Genomic DNA, 23153 nt, shown 5'->3' on the forward strand with positions numbered 1-23153 from the left:
GGAGGGGCATGGCCCAGAAAAGGTCCTGAGGGCCAGAAAGAGAGACCTGGAGGGCCATATTTGGACCTGATTTTCCCAACCCCCAGTCAATGCCATTGTTCTCCTTACTTGGTAAAGGCAGGTAGACTCTATGCGGAAAGGAATCCTATGATTCTTCAGCTCTGGAATGTTGTGGCTGAAGTTTGCAATGATCTGGGCTTGAAGGGTTTCCGAGGGCCGCTGCTCAGGTCCAGCTGCTGCAGCCATCTTTCTGCTACTGCCTTGCAGCTTCAGAGTTACTGTGCGGTTAGTACTGATGTGGCCATATGTGGCCAGGATGCTACTTTCTGTGTGAAGCCAAAGAGCCAAAGAGAAAGATTAAGCAAAGTGCAATGGGTGCATAGAGACACATATACAGACATGAGTCAGGACCAACGGGTAGCTTGCTTCGGGGTTTCAATAGGGGATTAGTTGCAAAGGCACATTCTGAGTCTTCAGAAGCTCAGGGGAGGGAAATCCTTTCCTTGCTGAGGGCCACATTTTCTTTGGGGTGAGCTGTCAGTGGAAGCATGCTGGTGGTGATGGGGTCTAAAACAAGAGGTGAGCATGGCCCCAGTCAAAAGTGGGTCAGATACGTCTTCTCTCTTTGTCTGCCATTCCCTTTATGCCTGTTTCCTGCCATCCACCTCAAATTCCCCTAAGGGCCATGCCATGTTCTAACAGGGCAGGGATTCTGAATCATATGGGGAATTGCCCTCTAGACTCTCCTCAGGCTAACAGCCTTTACTAGCTCTGCTTCACATTTTCCTTGAGTGTTTTTGCCTTGCTGGAATGGGCCTTTGAACTCTGAAAACGCTACCATCATGCCCTAGACATCATGCCCCTATGTGAAAAACAAGTACAGTGGTACCTCGGGTTACATATACTTCAGGTTACAGATGCTTCAGGTTACAGACTCCGCTAACCCAGAAATATTACCTCGGGTTAAGAACTTTGCTTCAGGATGAGAACAGAAATCGTGCTCTGGCGGCGCAGCGGCAGCAGGAGGCCCCATTAGCTAAAGTGGTGCTTCAGGTTAAGAACAGTTTCAGGTTAAGAACGGACCTCCGGAACGAATTAAGTACTTAACCTGAGGTATCACTGTAAGCTATTGCTATTTTGGTTTTGTCATGCAAGCCTATAGGATTTCAGGAGATTTGTAATTTCGCAATCACAATCTGGATTTGGACCCAGGGCAGGTTGGAATGGGTCTGGATTGAGTCCAATGCAGATTTACAAATCTGGGCCACAAATTGGATCCAAATGTTTGTGCATGTCCATGCACAGCCCTGCTAGATGCTCCTGCTTCTCTTTTTGGAACGGCTAGGAAAGATTTCCTTTGCAGAACTCAAAGCAAGTCAACCCCATTCATTCTTGAATCTGCTCCAAATGCTGTTAACAGAAGCATGAAAGCTCATTCTCCTTGAGAGTGGCTGGCAAGGAATTAAACACTCATTCATATTCAATAGTGCCATTATGCCACTGGAAAACTAGAGAAGACTCTTCAAGGGTAGAGCCTGTACTTTGAAGTTGTAACGAAAAACACACCTGTACTTTAAAGCTGACTTCAGAACTATTATTTCCCCTCCGCTTTGAGGTTTGGGATTTTTATTCACTGAGATGGCTCCAAGCCAGCTGAAATTATTGGAGTTTTTTAAGAGTCAGTCCCCCCTCTCCAAACCCACACTGTGAATTAAATTGTACCTTAGAACTGAAAGGCAAGGATCAAAGCAAAGGTATAATGTAAAAAGCAGGCATTGTGGAAACAGGGAAACAGCCCATTCCCCCCTTTTTTAAAAAAAGTTGTTTTAAAGGAAACTGAACATAAAGGTGGGTCCTTATGAGAGATTCAGGCACTTGCACTTCAAATTCAGTGTCTCAAAAATGGGATGTTGTTTCATTCTTTCTCTCAAAGAATCCTGGGAACTCTCGTTTACCCCTCACAGAGTTATAATTCCCAACAACCCTTAAGAAACAAAAGAGCCCCAAATGGAAGGAGATAGAAATTTAGTAGGCTGTTTGGAGAAGTGCAGGCAGTCGCAGAGTACTTCTCAAAGAAAAGGAGCTACTCTTTCCAAATGGCATTCTATTGATCCCGAGAAACAGCCCGGTATTGGGTTGCATTTCATACCTGTGGTATAGAAATTACTGATGTTGTTGGTGGGCATCCCTGGGGCTCCAAGATGCTCCAGAATGATGATATTTGAGATATTAAGATGGAGAGCTCTCGTGTCCACCTGGATACTGGCCAAACCCCTCTGAATTCCTCTTCTGAGCTCGAGTTGCCCTCGGAGCTTTGCCTCTCTTGGGAAAGCCCAGCTACCATTCTGAGTCACAGCCACTGCGATGTTATGAAAGCTCTCGTTTCCAAACACATTTCTGTTCCGGATGTGTGCTCCAAACACCGACTGGTTAACCATGATGTTCATGATGCCTGTTAGACAGAAGGAAGGCCTTGGTCCAGTATATCTGAAGGAGCGTCTCCACCCCCATCGTTCTTCCCGGACACCAAGGTCCAGTGCCAAGGGCCTTCTGGCGGTTCCCTCACTGCGAGAAGTGAAATTACAGGGAACCAGGCAGAGGGCCGTCTCGGTAGTGGCACCCGCCCTGTGGAACGCCCTCCCACCAGATGTCAAAGAGAACAACAACCACCAGACTTTTAGAAGACATCTGAAGGCAGCCCTGTTTAGGGAAGCTTTTAATGTTTGATGCATTACTGTATTTTGATATTTTGTTGGAAGCTGCTCAGAGTGGCTGGGGAAACCCAGCCAGATGGGCGGGATATAAATAATAAATTGTTGTTGTTGTTGTTCCCAAAATGAATACTTACAGCCACATAGACAGTCTGGCCAAGGCTACTTAATCCAGAATGTGACCTGATTCCCCATCCTGTCTTGGATGATGACATCCATTGGTCTCTTTGCCTGCACCAGAACAGGACTCTGACTGCAGCCTATCTTGGACCCCAGTCAAGGCCAGACAATGCCCTACCTGCTCAAGAAGGATGAATGCTTGTTCTGAACCTTGCAGTAAAGCAATACCTTCACGGATGTTGTTTTTGTGCTTGAGAGAGCCATCCAGGGAAAGGTCCTGGGGTATGGCGTGCTTTAAGCTGAGAACATTGTGCCGGAGACTGCCATGGAGGGTCAGCACCAGACCCCCTTTCTGCTCCTTGGATCCCACAACGCCCAGGTGAAAGGCATTGTGATTCATCTTCACTGCAGAAGACAGCATAGCTCTGGAGGCAAGAAGGAAGGCAATGCAAGCAGTCAGTAGAAATAGACAGGGAATGACAGCTCAGTCATCTTCACTGCTGAACCACGGCTACCTACAGCAGGGATGGGTAATCTATGGCCTTTGTAAAAGCAAGTGGATGGCGGGAGGGCATTGGCATTACATGCAGCAGAAGCATGCAACTGGCAAACTGGTTTAATAAGTCAAGGTTCTTGGCTTATCATGACATAGAAAGAGCCCGCTGGATCAGGCCAGTGGCCCATTTAGTTCAGCATCCTGTTCTCACAGTGACCAGCCAGAGGCCCACAGAACACCTGCAAGCAGGACCTGAGTGCAAAAGCACTCTCCCCATGTGTGATTCCCAGCAGCTGGTATTCCAGGAGCTACCACCTCCAACCCTGGAGGTACAGCATAGCCATTGTGAGCCAGTAGCCGCCAACAACTTCATCCTCCATGCATTTGTCTAAGCCTATTTTTAAGCCACCCAAGTTGGTGGCCCTCACCAGTGGTGTAACGTGGGTTGCCAGCACCTGGAGCCAGGCGGAGGGGCGGGCAGGAGGGAAACGGACAGAGTACGCATGTGCTTTCAACTGGCTAAGGCATCACCCAGGAAATGATAGCCACAGAGATAAGAAAAGAGTTGTTGCGTTGTCAGGAGAGGCCATTTCCTGGTTTGCATAAGGAAGCCATTTTCAATGGATCCCAGTGACGGAAGCACGCAGCTGTATCGAGGTAGCAGTGGGTGTCGAAATTTTCCACCCCTAACAAATTTTGCATCTGGGGCAAGCATCCCTGTCACCCCCATGCTATGCCACTGGCCCTCACTACCTCTTGTGGGAGTAAAATCCATAGTTTTAACTTGTAGCCATGAGCCATGTCAAGAGGTACTGTCCTCTGTCTTGGGCTGGGCATTCCATAGCTGTGGGGCCATGAGAGAAGAGGCCTTGTCCTGTTCCCCATCAACCTTCCAGCTCTTACTGGTAGGCCAGAGAGCAGATTCAGAGCTGAATAATCTGAGCTCAGGTATAGAACCTATTCTGAGTGCCAAGGCTTAGCCTTTAACAGGTGGAACAGAACAGCAGTGTAATTTCCCAGTGGGGCTCCATAGTTCTGTTATATATTTGAACATCACACCTGATTATCTGATTAGTTTGCTTTGAACCATATTTTGAGTTGTGCCCCCTTATTTATTGTATAACTGGTGATGATATTTGGCTACAAAATAAAGGTTTGGGTTACAGCCCCAGTTGCTGCTTTCTTTACCTGGTTGGCGACATCTTGCCATTGAATTGCAGCCACAAATATCTGAACTGTGTCAGAATTGCCTGTCTTAGGAGAGAGCTCACTCTGATGCTTCCGGCATCCTTCCTCATCTCACCATTGAAGTCCACCTCCAGCAACACAAGGTCCTTTCTGCCGGAGTGAAGGCAAAAGGATCCATTGAGACCATTCCTGCTGTATCGGTTTGTGGTGGCGTGGGCCTAAGCGCAGGGGAAAAACAAAACAAGCACTCCATGGGTCAACTGGGGCGCAGCCCGACCGAGGATAAGTCCTGCACCTCCCCCAAATCTCAAAGCCAAATCTGTCATTTTTTTGTTTCCCTCAGTTTCTCTTGTTTTCCAAACTTACATTCCATTCTCCACATTTTCACATCAGCTTGCAATTTAAAAAAGAAACACTTCAATGAAATTCACCAGCATTTTAGTGTGAATTTTCCCCAATACGGACATTTTAATTGCAATTTTACCCAACATTCAGGCAGCGGGCAGGTTGAGATCTAATTCATTCCCTACAGGTGGATAGATTTCTGTGGAACATAAGGAGAAACTTCTTGAAGCTAAGAGCAGTTCAGTGGAGCCAGCTATCTAGAGGGGTGGTGGAATGGGGTGGTGCATCCCATTTTGCCACCTGAGGTAAAATGGAACAGTGCTGCCCCCCTGTTGCTGCCCCCCATTAAAGCCTCCCTTGTCTGTCTTCTCTCTTAAGAGAGAATATTATTCTTAAGAGAGAATATTATGAAAATGATATACAGGTGGTACATGACTCCAGTCAAGCTTGCAAAAATCTATCATTTGCCCGATAATAAATGTTGGAAATGTAAAGAGACTGAAGGTACATTCTTTCACCTTTGGTGGACATGCCCAAAGATTAAGGCTTTCTGGGAGATGATCTATAACGAAATGAAAAAGGTATTTAAATATACCTTCCTGAAGAAACCAGAGGCCTTTCTCCTGGGCATGGTCGGCCAATTGGTGCCAAAGAAGGACAGAACTTTCTTTATGTATGCTACTACAGCAGCAAGAATACTTATTGCAAAGTATTGGAAGATACAAGATTTACCCACTCTGGAAGAATAGCAGATGAAGGTGATGGACTACATGGAATTGGCGGAAATGACTGGCAGAATCCGAGACCAGGGAGAAGAGTCGGTGGAAGAAGATTGGAAGAAATTTAAAGACTATTTACAGAAACACTGCAAAATTAAGGAATGTTAGAATGATGTTGGATTGAAGTTAAGCGGTTTTTAGTAGTAATGTTATAAAGGAATATATAAAATAGTTTGTTAACAGGTGATAATATAAAGCTATAATATATTAAGATAAAAGATTAAGATAAAATCAAAAAGGGAAAGGATTTGCTGAACTAACTAATTGAACTGGAATACGAAAAAGGGATGTGTGAGGAGGTCAGGGAAACAAGCAAATGAAAGTTAAGATTTGGAAAAACTGATTTGTTTTTAACTGTTTTTACTTTGTATTTTCTTTTTTCTTTTTGTAAAATGTTGAAACTTTAATAAATATCTTTTTTTTTTTAAAAAGCCTCCCTTGTCTGGGTCATGTGACAGTGCCCTCGAAGCAGCAGTGGCAGGTTCCGGTGAGATCTTGCAATATCTGACTGGAAGCCAGTGGCAGGGCAGGTGGAGACACCACCTCTCGGGGTTCTACTGCCCAAGGCGGCTTCCTCAGCCCACCTCATGGGCAGGCTGGCCCTGAGCAGGAGGTGAGACAAGATGGCCTCCAAGCCGCTCTCATGCTGCGATTCTTAGGATTCTGTGTCTTCGTCTTCACCCCAGATCAGAATCTGAGCTGGAGAAAACCCTGAAGATTGACAACTCCAGCAACTATCACATCATTTCAGCAAAGCAAAAGGTAGGGGGAAAGAAAAGAAAAGACTAAACATAAATTGCGGCTGCTGCTGTCGGGGAATATGAATTTTGGTACCTGAAAACTTGGAGGAAAGTTTGACTGATTCAAGTGAGAAAATTGTGAATAAATTCCAAAGCCAGTCTTGGTTCCATTCAGCCAAGCTGTAAACTGTTGATACAGAAGAGTACATTTAGACACGGGGAATATTATGTTAGCTTTCTTGATTATTCTTCTACCATTTCCATCCCATTTTCTAAAGCTCCTTTCGTGCTGCAGTATCTGTTGGGTTATGGAGCTGTGGCTTTCTGACTGATATACTGGCACATCATGCTAAATTTCATTGACACCAGTGGGCATGATGTGACATGGCAATGGACAGCATTGGACAACATTGTTGCTCCCCCTTTCAGCACATGCATGCTTCTTTCCTTCATGAGAACCTCGCCCTTGGGTTAATAGAAGGTTCCAACCACGGATAGTATTGGCTGCAATCATAATTACAGAGGGTAGGTTAAAATGGACAAATGTCTACATTGCAATGACTTGGGAAAATGTCTGCCTGGAGACAGTTTCTGCCAATATTTGTTTGTCCCACACTTTCCACTGCATTTTCCTCTCTCTTTCCTAGTGTCCGTGATTTTTTTAAAAAGTCGATTTGTTGGGCTACAATGACAAAGTGCTTCAATCCACGCGAATTGTGCTTGAATCCCTCCCGCCTTTCTCAACATTGGGTGCCCAGATGTTTTCGAATCACATCTCCCATCATCCCTGAGCACTTCCCATGCTGGCCAGGAATGATAGGAGTTGTTGTCAAACAACATCTAGGGACCCACGGCTGAGAAAGGCTGGTCTAGAGGTCCTCTTAGTTGCATAAAACAGTGTTCCCCAACCTTGGGCCTCCAGCTGTTTTTGGACTACAATTCCCATCATCCTTGACCACTGGTCTTGCTAGCGAGGGATGATGGGAGTTGTAGTCCAAAAACAGCTGGAGGCCCAAGGTTGGGGAACACTGGCATAAAAGGCTAGTAGGAAACCTGACCTGCGAAGTATCCTGCTGGTCGATAGTAGCTGTTATTGTCACACCGGATGCAAAATCAGCCAGCCTGGTTTCTCTTGAAAAGAGCTCCCCCCTCATAGCAACCGACTTTGGAAACTTGAGCTAGTAGGAAGGAAACCCAACAAGTTATCCCTTTCTTCAGATTAACAGAGTCATCTTGCATGACTTTACTACAAGCCACATTATAGTCCCCCCAGGTTCCCCATTTGGAAGCCGTGGCTATTAAAGAGGTTAAAGTTTGTAGTCCAAGCAAGTAGCATGGCTACTTATGCATTGCAATAAATAGATGTTACATGGAAATTTGTATATGCTAATTCATATGTATGGATGCTCGTTTGAGACATAGGGGCTGTATTCAATTCTCAGAGCACATCATTGAACATTACTAACAGGTCCATTAATTTCTATGGGTCTACTCTGAGTAGGATAAGCACCAGCTTCAACTCAATTACTATCATTTAAATAGAAATGCATCTCACTCTAACGGAGAAGACTGTGACTGGACGAACCTTGCTCAGACTGCTGTGCAAGTGCTAACTCTTGGATTGGTGACTTCAAAGCCTCTCCTGCTCTCCCTTCTCAGGTTTCCTTGATAGTTAAACTGGGCTTGGACAAGACAACCCTTCAAATGGAGGCCTGACAACTGTAAAGGAGGACACACAGCCACCCTATATACATGTCCTAATGCAGACACAACCCTATGGTCCTCTATGCTCATGGAAGCTCCACGGATATCACTGGGGTCTGAGCAACAGGGATTGCAAGATCTGCTTCCGCACTGTAGTTGCACATAATACAATATGCTGGTGGTTGACTGGATGACAGCAGTCTTGGCCAACCTTTTGCCTTCCAGCATCAACCTCAGTCTGGTGCTGTAGAGAGCTATAGTCCAAAACATCTGGATTTTAGATTGGCAAGCATAAGCTGGTTTTTAATTTAATTTAATTATTAAATTTATATCCTGTCCATCCTTCCATAGAAGCCCACAGCTGGATATTTTTTAAAAAAAACACACGCAGTTATCCTGATGAGAATAGAAAGAAATGAAACACAGCAAGCAACCTATACATTATTTGCCAAAACCCTCAGAAGTTAAGTGGGATGGAGACAGACAAAGAGAAGGTGGTGCCTCTTCTCTAAAAGGTAACTACCTGGAATGCATGTGTCATGTCCATTTGTACCAGGTGTTGGGAATCAGCCATGCTAGATTGGTTCTGGTATTTGCCCAGGAAGCTGAGAGCCTCTTTCCTATTGACCTTTAGGGTCACTTCGATCTCCCGTTTCACCTGTGGGTTGATATAATGAGTATTTAAAAGTGCCAGATCAGCAAAGCAGCACCTTTTTGTCTAAATATGGAGAGACTGTCTGCAGATCTAATGTACAGAGACCATAACTTTGGTTAGGAGGGCTGGCTGCAGGATTTGGCAAGCAAGTGAGCAATGGCCAAATTGAGGACAGGAAGCAGCAGCATCTACTTCCTGTGAGCTCTCTGGATAGTTGTGCTAGTAGAATGAGGGGTGGTGAGAGGGTCTTCAAACCACTCTCAGCACCCTTAACAGACTACTGTTCCCATGATTCTTTGGGGGAAGCCACAACTGTTTAGTGGTATAAAGGTAAAGGGACCCCTGACCATTAAATCCAGTCGTGGCCAACTCTGGGGTTGCAGCGCTCATCTCGCTTTATTGGCCGAGGGAGCTGGCGTGCAGCTTCTGGGTCATGTGGCCAGCATGACTAAGCCGCTTCTGGCGAACCAGAGCAGTGCACGGAAACACCGTTTACCTTCCCGCTGGAGCGGTATCTATTTATCTACTTGCACTTTGACATGCTTTCGAACTGCTAGGCTGGCAGGAGCAGGGACCGAGCAATGGGAGCTCACCCCGTCACGGGGATTCGAACCGCCGACCTTCTGATCAGCAAGTCCTAGGCTCTGTGGTTTAACCCACAGCGCCACCTGCATCCACTTAAAGTGGTATACAAGTGCTTTAAATGTACAGTGTGGACATGGCCATAAATTCAGGGTTGTAGTCAGAAGGTCTTCATAATCTCCCCTGATGCGACTTTATGCATAGTGAATCATTCCCTCAATCTCATCAAACTTACTTACACAGCTGAGATTTCGTGTTATGGCGCAAACCTCTATATTTGGGGGGAAGAACTTGCTGTTGTATGGATGCGTCAATCCAGCACAAACCTGGAGATGGGTGAAGGGTTGGGAAGAAGACCAAAACAGAAACAAAAAAACTTTACACAGATGTGTAATTTATTTCATGGCTGCTTTGCTATTGAAAAGGTTACGGGGAGTGGGTGGGCAGGCAGATGGTTTCGTAAACTTCACTCACATGCGGATTTTCAGCTTGGTAGCTGAGTGTGAGAGTTTGAACAGACTCTTCAAGCTCGTTGATCAAAACCTTTGTTTCCAAGAAATAATGCTTCTCCTTTTTGTTCAGAGTGAAGGTTTCTTGGAGGAGAAAGCTTTGCGGGATGGGCAGTTTAAACGGGTGCCTGGGATGTAAATAAAATAAGTAAGGAACTTTCAGTTGAAACACAGAAGCTGGGAAACCTCACCCTGAATTTCCTTCGGCTCAAGCTGCTACAATGCAATAATGCCCTATTACAGTGTTTCCCAGTAAATATATTATCATGTCACATTGGTTCAGTTAATAAAGTGCACCATTGTCTAATCTGGATTATTTTAACAGTAGCACAACCTTCTGGTTGCCTCTAAACCAGTGCTTAGAATTGCAAGGGAAGAAGGCAAAGAAAGTCAGGATAGGGTTGTCCAAATGAAAAAAGCTTTTAGCAGACACCAAAGACATTACACTTAAAGCATCTGCCTAATATAAATGAGCAGGGAGTTCCAGAGAGCAGGTGCTATCACATTGAAGGAGCAATTCCTTGCAAGTATATATTTGCATTGACGTTTACTGTGTTGATTTAGAGAGGCGAAATATCTCTTTGTTTTATGTACCCAAATGGATATATGAATGGAGCAGGATGGGTGGGAATTAGAGTACCTGAACAGGACAGTCCCACGTTTTTGGTAGAGCATTTTCTCCTTCTTGACTTCTTCTATCTGTGCCTCAAACTGCAGCACAAGCGGTGGCGGGGTCTTGTGATCCGTCCACAAAACCTGCACAGAAATGTTTGCCTTCCTAGGCTGTGACCAAGAAATCAAATCCAGGCACAGGCACAGAATTGGCAGGTGGAAGAGAGAAAAGTATGCATAAAATGCTGCAAAAAGTGGGCAGTAAAATGCAACTTCGAACCCACAAAGATTTTGAACATGCAATTAAACATAGGAATACAATTACAAAAAATATAATGATACAGCGCTCGTCTATCCATAATGATCCCTGTACATCAAACTCATGTGACAAACAATAACTACAGAGGACTGGGGTTGTGGCACATTGCCATTTTGCTTCAGGCAGCGAAACAGGATAGCCCACCTGTGATAGAAAGCTGGCAATCACATATGTTGTTAGGGCATCCTCTGGATCTCAGATTAAGGATGTCAGCTATCCAGACCACAAGGATAATCCAAGTGAGTCCCCGTCTGCACTACACATGCAAGGCACTAGGATACCACTTCAAACAGCCATGGTTTTCCCCCAAAGTATCCTGGGAACTGTAGTTTATTAAGGAGGCTGAGTTCTCCCAGACCTAGAATTTCTAGAGTGCTTTAACGGTCAGTTCTTCTTCCCAGGGAATTGTGGAATTGCAGCTCTCTGAGGGGAATAAGGGTCTCCTAATAATTCTCAGCACCCATAGCAAATTAGGATTTGCCTGCATTTTAGTGTGCATTTCTATTCATTTTGTATGCAATTTTGCCAAATAATCTTTTTTGTGTTTTGCAAACTGCCCCTTACAATGCATTTGAAAGCATTTTCACTCACATGCATAACTATGCACACTTTTTATATACATTATTTAACCGGAGAATATCACAAAATTCAGAGAAGTGTGAATTTTGAAGGATGGCTGTGTTTCGCTTTGCACATTGCTTTGGGCAATGCAAATATGGTAGATTCACAATGAAATGAAACCCATCCCCCCCCCATCTTTATGAGAAAGGAAGGCAAATTTCAAACCACAGCTTTATCTACACCATACATAATTTTTTGCTCATCTGTCATGTCTCTTATTCCTGTCCTAAACAAAAATGCCCCAATAACAGTAAACAGCCTATAGCTCTGACCATCTTACCACCTCCAGGTGAAAGTAAGCCATCGTCATATTGAGTTCTTGCTTTGCAGACTTTATACAGAAATGGAGAAACTTTGTCTTTTCGTTATTTTCCAGGCGAATCTCATTCTTTATGAGCTGGTTCCACAGAGACACCACTTCACTCTGGCTGTGCAGAAACCCGCTTGCAAAGTAGTTGACTGTAGATGCCTGAAAATTTACAGTGATGGTTTTGGGTTCTTCTAAGGTTTCTTCAGATGGTGACAGCAGTCATGAAATTAAAAGACGCCTGCTTCTTGGGAGAAAAGCAGTGACAAAACTAGACAGCATCTTAAAAAGCAGGGATATCACCTTGTTAACAAAGGTCCGTATAGTTAAAGCTATGGTTTTCCCAGTAGTGATGTATGGAAGTGAGAGCTGGACCATAAAGAAGGCTGATCACTGAAGAATTGATGCTTTTGAATTATGGTGCTGGAGGAGACTCTTGAGAGTCCCATGGACTGCAAGAAGATCAAACCTATCCACTCTTAAGGAAATCAGCCCTGAGTGCTCACTGGAAGGACAGATCCTGAAGCTGAGGCTCCAATACTTTGGCCACCTCATGAGAAGAGAAGACTCCCTGGAAAAGACCCTAATGTTGGGAAAGATGGAGGGCACAAGGAGAAGGGGACGACAGAGGACGAGATGGTTGGACAGTGTTCTCGAAGCTACCAGCATGAGTTTGACCAAGCTGCGGGAGGCTGTGGAAGACAGGAGTGCCTGGCGTGCTCTGGTCCATGGGGTCACGAAGAGTCAAACATGATTAAACGACTAAACAACAACAAGGTTTCTTCTACTAAAGTACAAACAACAGATTCCTGCATTGCAGGCAGTTGCTCTTGATGACACTCACAATCCCTTCTAATGCTACAATTAGATGATTCTACCATATCTGATATTTATGACCTGTGGACCAAATAAACTAAACTGCTGCTAGTATGATCCCATTTCCAACCTCTCATGGCCATGAAATACAAACATCAGCAGATGATGAAAAAGCATTAGGACAAAGGCAGGGTTGACATGGGAACTAACCTGCAAGTAGGTGGCGGTTGGCGTGTGGATCAGAATTCTTCCTTCCTTCTTGTCATCTCTGTCCTTGCAGAAGACCTCCACAAGTAGGCCCTTGACCACAAAGGCCTTCCCAGCAGTTAATTCAACGGTTGCTAAATAAGCCGAATGCTGGGGCTGGTGTAGCTTGTGAGCGGCAAACAGGTACAGCCAGGGTGTGTCCATGTTGAACGTACCTTACAAAGAACGGAAAGCTGCATCTGTTAATGCTATTCAGTTCTGTTCAACGGTGTCTAGATATCAGGCCATCACAAAATGCTTATCAGTGTGAAAGTAACATCAACAGGAGTTAACTCAGGCCCAAATAAAACTGCAACATAAACCTAAACGGCCAATTTCCCCTAGTAGTTCATTACCTGTCCTTTGAAAAAAAGAATGATCGATCCTCATTTAATAAATGTTTAGTTGTACAGTGGTACCTCGGGTTAAGAACTTAATTCGTTCTGGAGGTCTGTTCTTAACCTGAAACTGTTCTTAACCTGAAGCACCACTTTAGCTAATGGGGCCTCTCGCTGCCACCGCACCGCCGCTGCATGATTTCTGTTCTCATCCTGAAGCAAAGTTCTTAACCCGAGGTACCATTTCTGGGTTAGCGGAGTCTGTAACCTGAAGTGTATGTAACCTGAAGCATATGTAACCCAAGGTACCACTGTATCTGTTGCTGAGTCCCCTCTGAACAGGTCTCACCTTTACCTGCCCCACAACTTACATCTTATAGGATGTCAAGTGTAGGGCAGATGAGCATGGCTTGTCTGACATAGAGCTGTGACCTGGGGAGATCACTTCGGTGCTGCTAATGCAGTTTTTTTTACTTCACCCCTGCAGGCACACTCCATTGTCTCTTGAGAAGACGAATGCCAACAACTCTCTCTCTCTCTCTCTCTCTCTTTCTCTCTCTCTCTCTCTCTCTCTCTGTGTGTGTGTGTGTGTCTACACAGAATATATACCTTTCTTCAAATGTTCAGAAGCGGCTGCTTTTCTGTTCAGAGCATGCAGAATACGTTTGCCAATGCCTTTGTTATTATCTTGAGCCGATTCCAACATCTGCTGTTGGAAAAGCAGACTACAAATATTAAAACCAACTATGAAAACAAGCCTTGTGTGGTGTGTGTGTGTTTGTACATACCTTCCCATTTCTTCAGAGTATGCCTTGCTGTCTCTTTCCACTGCAGCCCCACCACAAAAGGGATGCGGTTGTTATAGTGCACTTTGAAGTGGGTGCTTATTTCTGTGGAACTCTGTATAGAACAGGAATGCTGGAGCTGAGTTCTGTAATCCACTTGCTTTTCAGGCACTTGAATGGTGAACTGGGGGACAGAAAAAGGGGGCTGCATTTCATACGGCAGAAGAGAGACTACCGGCAGTTCAAAGTAAAGCTGCCTAATCATGGTATTCACAATAGCGGTGAGCTGGGTGGCATTGTTCATCTGCCCCTTGCCCTGCCCATGCCAGCATGGTCTACTGGGAGCAAAGGTGCCAGTTTCCAAAAAACATTAAAGGGACCCAACATGATATCCTGGCATCACATGTGCAACGTCCTGGCAATGTCCTGAGCAATGGTGGTGGCAGGGCAGGAGGGGCTTGCACTAAAAAAAACCATTGAGGGGACCCAAAGAGCCTTGGTCCCCAGGAATTCGTGCACATGACTGGGAGACCCTCCATATTCCCTTCCCAGAGCTACAATTCCCAGTTACCTGGGAAGAGGGCTTGACTGTTAAACTGCTCTAGATATTGTTAGTTACAGGTGGTCTGCCGTAGTTGAAACGAAATAAAAGAATTCCTTCCAGTAGCACCTTAGAGACCAACTAAGTTTGTTATTGGTATGCGCTTTCATGTGCATGCACACTTCATGCACATGAAAGCTCATACCAATAACAAACTTAGTTGGTCTCTAAGCTGCTACTGGAAGGAATTTTTAAAGTTTTGTTTCTACTCTGGATATTGTAGTTCTGTGAGGGAAACAGGGGTGTCGTCTAACAACTCTCAGCACCCTTAACAAACACCTGCTCCCAACCTCCCAGGACTCTTTGGGGGAAGCCATGACTGTTCAATAGTGGTTTAAACAAATGGTGTGGATGCGGCCTTCGAAGAGAATATCTGAACAAGAGGACCTATTTCCCACCGACTACAGAGACTTCTCCATCATCTTTATAGGTTTTCACCGAGATGCAATTCCTTAGTCATCATCTCAACTGCTGCAACACCACTGGGTCTTTTACTTTTACCTCCATGAAATAGCTAGTCAGAGCTGGACGAGAACTATTTGTAAATGTCTGGCTGACTATCACTCTCCGCTTGTTGTTGATTTCGTCCCAGTGTTTTCCATAGTTCAGCTCTAGTCGGGAATGCAGGCGAGAGACCGTTTCTTCGTGACGTAGATCGACCTGTGGAATAGCAACTTGGGTTTTTTAATTGGCACTAAATAATTACTACATTCCTTATAGCAGCCAGCTCATGTCTTAAAATCTTCAGCGGTGACGGGCTTCTCAATGGCGCACTGCCAGGAATGGACGGAGGAATCTAAATCAGCCCCGTTTCATTCAGACTGGTGTTCAAATCTTAGCATTCATTCCACCCTGTTTTGTGCAGATATTTTTGAAAGAATGCACAAAAAGTTCGCATTTAAGCTGTATATTTTATTATGTGCATTAAGGCACACGTTTCTCCCAAAATTCCTATTTTGCCATGCTTTTCAGTGCATTGTTTTTATAATACACATTTGGCACACATTTAAACCATAAAATACCTATTTTTGTGGGCACTTTTTGTATACCGAAGCTGCATTGAAATACAGTGGTGCCCCGCAAGACGAACGCCTCGCAAGACGGAAAACCCGCTAGACGAAAGGGTTTTCCGTTTTGGAGGTGCTTCGCAAAACGAATTTCCCTATGGGCTTCCTTCGCAAGACGAAAGCCCATAGGGAAATCTCCAGGACAGCGGGGAAGCGCAGCGCGTCTTCTGCACTGTCCTCGGACCTCCTCCGAAGGCTGGCGGTGGGGCGGAGAGACCTCCTCTCACCGCCAGCCTTCGTTTCTCCGCTATCCCGGACGGCTTTTGATGGCAGGCGGGGGGGGGGGGAGCAAAGACTTTCGCCAGGTCCAGGACCTCTTCTGAAGGCCGGCGGGGGGCAAAAGTCTTTGCTCCCCCCTGCCTGCCTTCCCGGGGCTTTTAAGTCCTCCGCTGTCCCGGGGCGATTTTAAAATGCTGGCGGGCGGCAGCGGAGGCTTAGCTGCTGCCCACCAGCATTTTAAGATCGCCCCGGACAGTGGAGAAGTCCTCTGCTGTCCCGGGGTTTTTTAACATGCTGGCGGGCGGCAGCGGAGGCTTAGCTGCCGCCCGCCAGCATTTTAAGATCGCCCCGGGACAGCGGAGAAGTCTCCGCTGTCCTGGGGTTTTTTAAAATGCTGGGGGTGGGAAGAAAAGCCCTTGTCCCCCCCCCCAGCCTTCAGAAGAGGTCGGGGGACAGACTGTCCCCGGACCTGGTCTGAAGTTGCTTTCCATAGGAACGCATTGATTGATTTTCAATGCATTCCTATGGGAAACCGTGCTTCGCAAGACGAAAAACTCGCAAGAAGAAAAAACTTGCGGAACGAATTAATTTCATCTTGCGAGGCATCACTGTATCTGGTAGATGGGGAAGTGTTGTGATCTGCAAGCTAGTGCGGGACAGTCAAATTGGAATGGTCTGCTGCAAAAAGCAGACTGAACAAATTTCACCTCTATCCCCAACCTTAACAGCTACCCATAGCTGGGGGGGGGTGCAGATTGTGGAGTGACCTGTACTGTCACATCTCTTACACAATGCCCACATCCTAACCTAGAGCCAACTCCACCCCACTTTTCAACATCAGGTAAAAGCAGATCTCTGTGGCAGCTGCTAAGTTGTAGAATTCCCTTCTCACAAGAGTGCATCTTGCGTCTTCATTATTTAGTTTCCATGAGGAAGAAATCTGGATTCAGCACCATTTCTCAGGATTCATAATTGTTCCGGTAAATCAGGGGTCAGCAAACTTGTTCAAGCAGGGGGTTGGTCCACTGTTCCTCAGACTTTGTGGGGGGCTGAACTATATTTTTTTTTTGCGGGGGGGGGGGAGAGAATGAATGAGTCCCTATGCCCCACAAATAGCCCAGAGATGCATTTTAAATAAAAGCACACATTCTATTCATGTAGAAAACACCAGGCAGGCCCCACAAATAACCCAGAGATGCATTTTAAATAAAAGGACACATTCTACTCATGTAAAAACATGCTGATTCCTGGACCATCTGTGGACCGGATTTAGAAGGCTATTGGGCCGGATCCAGCCCCCGGGCCTTAGTTTGCCTACCTGTGCGGTAAATGAACTAAATGCTTTACCTTGTGGTTGTAGGCTAAAATCTGTGTGCAATAGAATTCATGCTCCAAATCTAGCCGGTAGGCATCCTTTGGGACATTCTCCACTTTCAACTTCTGGCCCGTGGTACATTCATGCTGAAGGCTTTTTGCAGCTCCTGCTCCAGGTAAAACACAAATGTACATACAGAGATATTTACTAAATGACGTTGTTCTGTTTTCACAGCACTCAGGCACAGTTACTGCTAATAGGGAAGGCAGATCTACGCTCACACCTCATGAGGGATGTGTGACTCTGTCCATTCTGGTTTCTTACAGCTTCTCATGTTTCCAGTCTTAAGTTCAGTTCTCCACATAGGTTTGTGAAAGTTTATCATGATTCTAATGAAAAGTTCTCCTGATATACACATTTCTATGTGCAATCTTTCCTAATTTACACATTTTTTTGCAAACAAATTCCCCTTATATAATGCATTTTTGTATGTGATTTTCAGGAATACATGCATTTTATGCATGGCTTACCCCCAGCATATGAATTTTTGTACACATTACTTGCTTGGAGAATTGCATTGCAAAATTCAGAGAAGTGCAAATTTTGAAAGGTGGCTGCATTCTGGTTTGTGAAGTCGTTTTGGAAAGTGCAAATTAAGTTAAGTTCACCTTTAAGTGTGGACTGAATCAAATTTCTTCCCCATCCCTATACCTTGCATTAAGAACAGAACAGCCCTGCCGGATTAAATGAAGTCTCTATCTAGTCCGGCATCCCATTTCCCACAGTAGCCAATCAGATCCTTCTGCACGAGAGCAAAAACAACACTGACAAAGGCAATAAAGCTCAACTTTGTTTTTGTATTAGTACAGTATAAGAACTGAGTACCAAACAATCCATATTTAACTCTCAGGGCACTGGACCAGATGTCCCCTCGCTGTTGCAGAAGAGCAATGATGTGAGATCCAAGAACTCCTGGAATGTGGGTTTCTCCCTCCAGTGAATACTGCTTCAGCTTATCATCTGCTTTCTTCTCCATACACACTAAAGAAACAAGAGCAGCTGTAATCAACAAGTCAAAGAGAAAAAAGAAAAAAAAAGGAAAAAAAGGGGGGGGAAAGGGGGAAAAAAGTCTAATGAAAGTAAAATTAAATAATTAATTAATTGGAGGAGTTGCTGAAGAAATGTAAAACAAGGATGCAGAAAAGGGGAGGTATGGGGAAGTCCGGGAAGTAAGGTGCATGAAAATAAGATTATGAAATTATACATGTTTATATGTTTGTATGTTTCTGTCTTGTGTATTGTTTTTTTTTTTTTATGTGTTTGGAAAATTAATAATTTTTTTTTTTTTAAAAAAGAAACAATAGAAACAGTACCATCAGTTGATACCACTGGGAGATCAGATACCTGCAGAAGTGGCTTACCAGGTGGGACACAGTTGCTGTGCCAGTTTCCTGGCAGGTGGGAGGGGGTGGGGAAGGCCGTGCAGTGCAAATGCACAGCAGGATCACCAGACTAGCTCTGCTAATGCGTTTGCACCACCCCTTCCCCTCCTAATAAGCAACAATAACCCACCTGCAGGAAAGCAAGCATAGCAAAACACACGTGTCCAGCATGACCATCAATGCCAGGAAAAAGGACTAGTGGGCACAGCCCCACTCCCTGGTCAGGTGTTCAATGAACTTGTGAGATGCTCGTATGAACACACAATACCCTCACCGCATCTGTAGGAACTTGATCGTCTAGTGTGGTACTTTGGAATTCCCTGCCTTTTGATATCAGGCAGGTGCTCTCACTGTATTCTTTTCAGCGCCTGCTGAAGATATTCTTATTTAGACAAGCCTACTCAGATGTTTGGGATGCGGGTGCCGCTGTGGGTTAAACCACAGAGCCTAGGACTTGCCGATCAGAAGGTCGGCGGTTCAAATCCCCGTGACGGGGTGAGCTCCCGTTGCTCGGTCCCAGCTCCTGCCAACCTAGCAGTTCAAAAGCACGTCAAAGTGCAAGTAGATAAATAGGTACCGCTCCGGCGGGAAGGTAAACGGCGTTTCCGTGAGCTGCTCTGGTTCGCCAGAAGCGGCTTAGTCATGCTGGCCACATGACCCGGAAGCTGTACTGGCGCCGGCTCCCTCGGCCAGTAAAGCGAGATGAGCGCCGCAACCCCAGAGTCGGCCACGACTGGACCTAATGGTCAGGGGTCCCTTTACCTTTACCTATACTCAGATGTTTAGAAAGCTAATGCGAGTTTTCATTTGTTTTAGTCTATTCTGGTTTGGTTTTTAACTTTCCATGTTTGAGATTATGGTTGTGAGTTTTTTAAGGGATAATTTTATTGCTTTATCTTTTCCATAAACTGCTTTGAGGTTTATCCTACAATTGAGCAGTATATGCATTTTATTAAATAAAACAAACAGACACACACCTCTTGTGATATGCACTGACCTGAAAGGAAAGCCGAGTCCTTCAGTAGATTAATCAAGGATACTGAAAATGCCATCTTCTTCCCAGGCTGTTTTGTGAGATTTCCTGAAAGAACTATGGGGCTCCCATCTCTCAGCAACTTTGCTTCCAGGTGGCTTGTGTACCTCTGCTCTGCAGTTGCCATGTGCAGATCTGCCCTTCCCTGCAAAAAAACACACACCCAATAGGGCATCCTTAAACGGAAAATGTAAGGACATAAGAAGTGCTCAGCTGGAGCAATGCAAAGGCCCACCTAATCACAGAAGCATAGAATTGTAGAGTTGGAAGGAGTTTAAGGAATATTTGAAAAAATATGTTAATATTTAAATCTTAGAATAGCTTTGGAAGTGGATATAGGCTGTAAGGTTAGAAGTAGAAGATAGGATATTTTAAAATAGCATTATCTGTAAGTGATAAAATGTGAAGTTATTTTAAGTGTGATTAAAAAGAAAAAGAAAAAGATGGTTAGAAATTATGATACATGCAAACTGCTAAAGATGAAGTAAAATGAAAATCAGATAGGTGGGACTTGGGGAAGCCCACTTAACAATGTTTAGAAAAATAAGGATATGATAAGAATTGGTTTGTATTGTTTGTCTTTTCTGTTTGTGTTTTTTATTTGTGTTATAAAATGAGTAAAAAAAATTGGGGAAAAAAGAATTGTAGAATCGGATGGAACCCTGAGGATCATCTAACCAACCCTCCTGCAATGCAGGAATATCTAGCTGTCTCATTCAGGGATCGAATCTGCAACCTTGGGGTTATCAGCACCATGTTCTAACCAACCAAGTTTAGTCCATCATCCTGTTCTCACAGTGGCCAACTAGATGCCTCTGCGAAGCCTGAAAGCAGAACTTGAGTGCAATAGCACTCTTCCCACGTAAGATTCCCAGAAACTGGCATTCAAAGGCATACCACCTTTTGTGAATGGAGAGAGAACATAGCCAATGGCAAGCAATAGCTGTGGGATACATTATAGACCTTGGGACACGGGTGGCGCTGTGGGTTAAACCACAGAGCCTAGGACTTGCCGATCAGAAGGTCGGCGGTTCGAATCCCCGCGACGGGGTGAGCTCCCGTTGCTCGGTCCCTGTTCCTGCCAACCTAGCAGTTCAAAAGCATGTCAAAGTGCAAGCAGGTACCACCATTTATATAGGTACCACTCCAGTGGGAAGGTAAACGGCGTTTCCATGTGCTGCTCTGGTTCACCAGAAGCAGCTTAGTCATGCTGGCCACATGACCTGGAAGCTGTACGCCGGCTCCCTCGGCCAGTAAAGCAAGATGAGCGCCACAACTCCAGAGTCAGTCACGACTGGACCTAATGGTCAGGGGTCCCTTTACCTTTACATTATAGACCTTAGGAAGGATGTTGCACAATCAAGCCAGACAGCTCTCTGCTCTGGTGAGCAGCTTATCATCTTGTTCCTTTGCCCATGCCATGCTGTGCTCACAATATCCTTGGCTGCAAAAGCACGCTTACCTTGATGTAGTAGATGTTGTCATCATCAACTATCAGCTCCAGATGCCCCACACGTGAATTTCTAGAGGCTTCAATGTTTCCTGACAGATACAGAAGGAAGTGTAGGTGATTTTTATTTGCTGATTTGCCCATTGATAGCCGGCTTGGTGTAGTGGTTAGAGTGTTGGACTAGGACCTGAAAAACCAGGGTTCAAATCCTTACTTGGCCCAGTTTACCTGAAGGAGCGTCTCCACACCCATCGTTCAGCCCAGACACTGAGGTCCAGCTCCGAGGGCCTTCTGACGGTTCCCTCACTACAAGAGAGGATACAGGGAACCAGGCAGAGGGCCTTTTCGGTAGTGGCACCCGTCCTGTGGAACACCCTCCCACCAAATGTCAAGGAAATAAACAACTATCTGACTTTTAGAAGACATCTGAAGGCAGCCCTGTTTAGGGAAGTTTTTAATGACTGATGTTTTAATGTATTTTTAATCTTTTGCTGGAAGCCGCCCAGAGTGGCTGGGGAAACCCAGCCAGGTGGGCGGGGTATAAATAAATTATTATTACAGTGGTACCTTGGGTTAAGAACTTAATTCGTTCTGGAGGTCCGTTCTTAATCTGTAACTGTTCTTAACCTGAGGTACCACTTTAGCTAATGTAGCCTCCCACTGCTGTTGCCGCACGATTTCTGTTCTCATCCTGAAGCAAAGTTCTTAACCCAAGGTACTATTTCTGGGTTAGCATGGTCTGTAACCTGAAGTGTCTGTAACCTGAAGCATCTGTAACCCGAGGTACCACTGTATTATTATTATTATTATTATTATTATTAGTAGTAGTAGTAGTAGTAGTAGTATTCAGCCATGAAGCTCATGAGGGGACCTTGGGGCAGTCATAGTCTCTCAGCCTAGCCTACCTCACAGTGCTGTCATGGGGATAAAATGGAGAGGATTAAGAACCACATATCCCACCTTGAGCAACATGGAGGAAAGGGGGGATAGATTAGAAATGTAATAATAAATGAATAAATAAAATAATCCACATGCATGAGAGCTGGCATAGTTGCAGGGTACTTTGGTTCCTAGTCACACATTTACCATGGATGTATGGTGTGCTTCTGGTAACATAAAACATAAAACACAAACGCGCGCACGCACACACACACACACCATTCATCAACCTCAGTTGTCCTATCTGTAAAACAGGAATAAACAGTAGATTACGTAACAGTATTTAACAAATTCTGCAGAATGAATGAAAGGAAAATTTCACAGGATGTGTCAAATCTCAGGTATCATCAGGTGAGGGGGGAGGGAAATGCCTTCAAAACAAATTAGAACATTATGGAGGGAACAGTAGTGCGTGAGTCTGTGCTAATTATAGTATCCAAGGTAAAATTCACGACCTCTACTCCTAGTGAGTGACCTAAGCCTTACATATACCTCTGTCACAATGGGAGAGACAACACATTTTAAATGGAAGTCAACAGCCTTTGAAGGGGGGGGGTGAGACTCTTACCATTCACTTGCATTTTTTTCTTGGGGTGGATAAATTCAATTCTGAATTTCTTTTGAGGGATATTCAAATGGAAGTTGATAGCAACCTCCCTTTTCAACTCGGATTTTGGAGTCCCTATAAAGAAATGCAGGCCAGCTTCACTTGGGATCCAGGAACCTTTCTGGGAAGAAAAAGAAGAACTACAATTACCACTACTGCTTTTACTAGCAACACCTGCAGGAGAACTGTTGGGAGTTGGGGACATGGGCAGTTCTTGCACACCTGTGGCTAACTTGCTCTTTTTGGCTTATAGAGGAGGGGTGAGGAATCTGTGGCCTTCCAGATGGCTAACTTAAGCCCATTAATTTCAATGAGTTTATTCTGAGTAGAACTTAGTCAGATACGGCTGTCTGGTCATTCCAGCAACGTGATATTGTTTGGGCCCCTTTTATGTATGGAGGGGGCTACTGTATCTGTATTATGGGAAGGAAACAATGCATTGGTGATGTGCGCACATCAGCTTTGTTGAGAGAAAATGTGCCTTGTTAAGTGGAGCCTATGGTGTTGGGGGGAGGAGAGGTGAGGAGTGCTGCCCTCCCCAAGGTTATGGGGCTCTAGAGAAGGAGAATGGTCAGGCACCTGATCCGCTATTAATTCAAGCTGGAGT

At 44.9% G+C, this 23153-nt stretch overlaps 1 protein-coding gene across 5 annotated transcripts in view; it reads right to left on the minus strand.

The window, feature by feature from the left end:
- LOC114584447 (uncharacterized) overlaps positions 1-23153 on the minus strand; it is a 113500-nt gene that overhangs the window by 43413 nt on the left and 46934 nt on the right. For all 5 annotated transcript variants that reach the window (XR_013390576.1, XM_077918494.1, XM_028706335.2 and 2 more), the window contains 19 exons: positions 22508-22667; positions 21013-21092; positions 19515-19695; positions 17961-18116; positions 17108-17241; positions 14976-15134; positions 13877-14057; positions 12715-12926; positions 11662-11850; positions 10470-10612; positions 9795-9957; positions 9560-9646; positions 8607-8741; positions 7438-7557; positions 6474-6566; positions 4516-4733; positions 3060-3256; positions 2150-2452; positions 109-326 (listed from right to left, as the gene is read on the minus strand). Coding sequence is in view for 4 of the 5 variants with exons in the window: in XM_077918494.1 (XP_077774620.1) it covers positions 109-326; positions 2150-2452; positions 3060-3256; positions 4516-4733; positions 6474-6566; positions 7438-7557; positions 8607-8741; positions 9560-9646; positions 9795-9957; positions 10470-10612; positions 11662-11850; positions 12715-12926; positions 13877-14057; positions 14976-15134; positions 17108-17241; positions 17961-18116; positions 19515-19695; positions 21013-21092; positions 22508-22667 (3129 nt within the window). In the remaining variant the exon portion in view is untranslated. The remainder of the gene's footprint in view (positions 1-108; positions 327-2149; positions 2453-3059; positions 3257-4515; positions 4734-6473; positions 6567-7437; positions 7558-8606; positions 8742-9559; positions 9647-9794; positions 9958-10469; positions 10613-11661; positions 11851-12714; positions 12927-13876; positions 14058-14975; positions 15135-17107; positions 17242-17960; positions 18117-19514; positions 19696-21012; positions 21093-22507; positions 22668-23153) is intronic.

This window comes from Podarcis muralis, chromosome 14 (genome assembly GCF_964188315.1).
Source record: "Podarcis muralis chromosome 14, rPodMur119.hap1.1, whole genome shotgun sequence".
Taxonomy (NCBI): Eukaryota; Metazoa; Chordata; class Lepidosauria; order Squamata; family Lacertidae; genus Podarcis; species Podarcis muralis.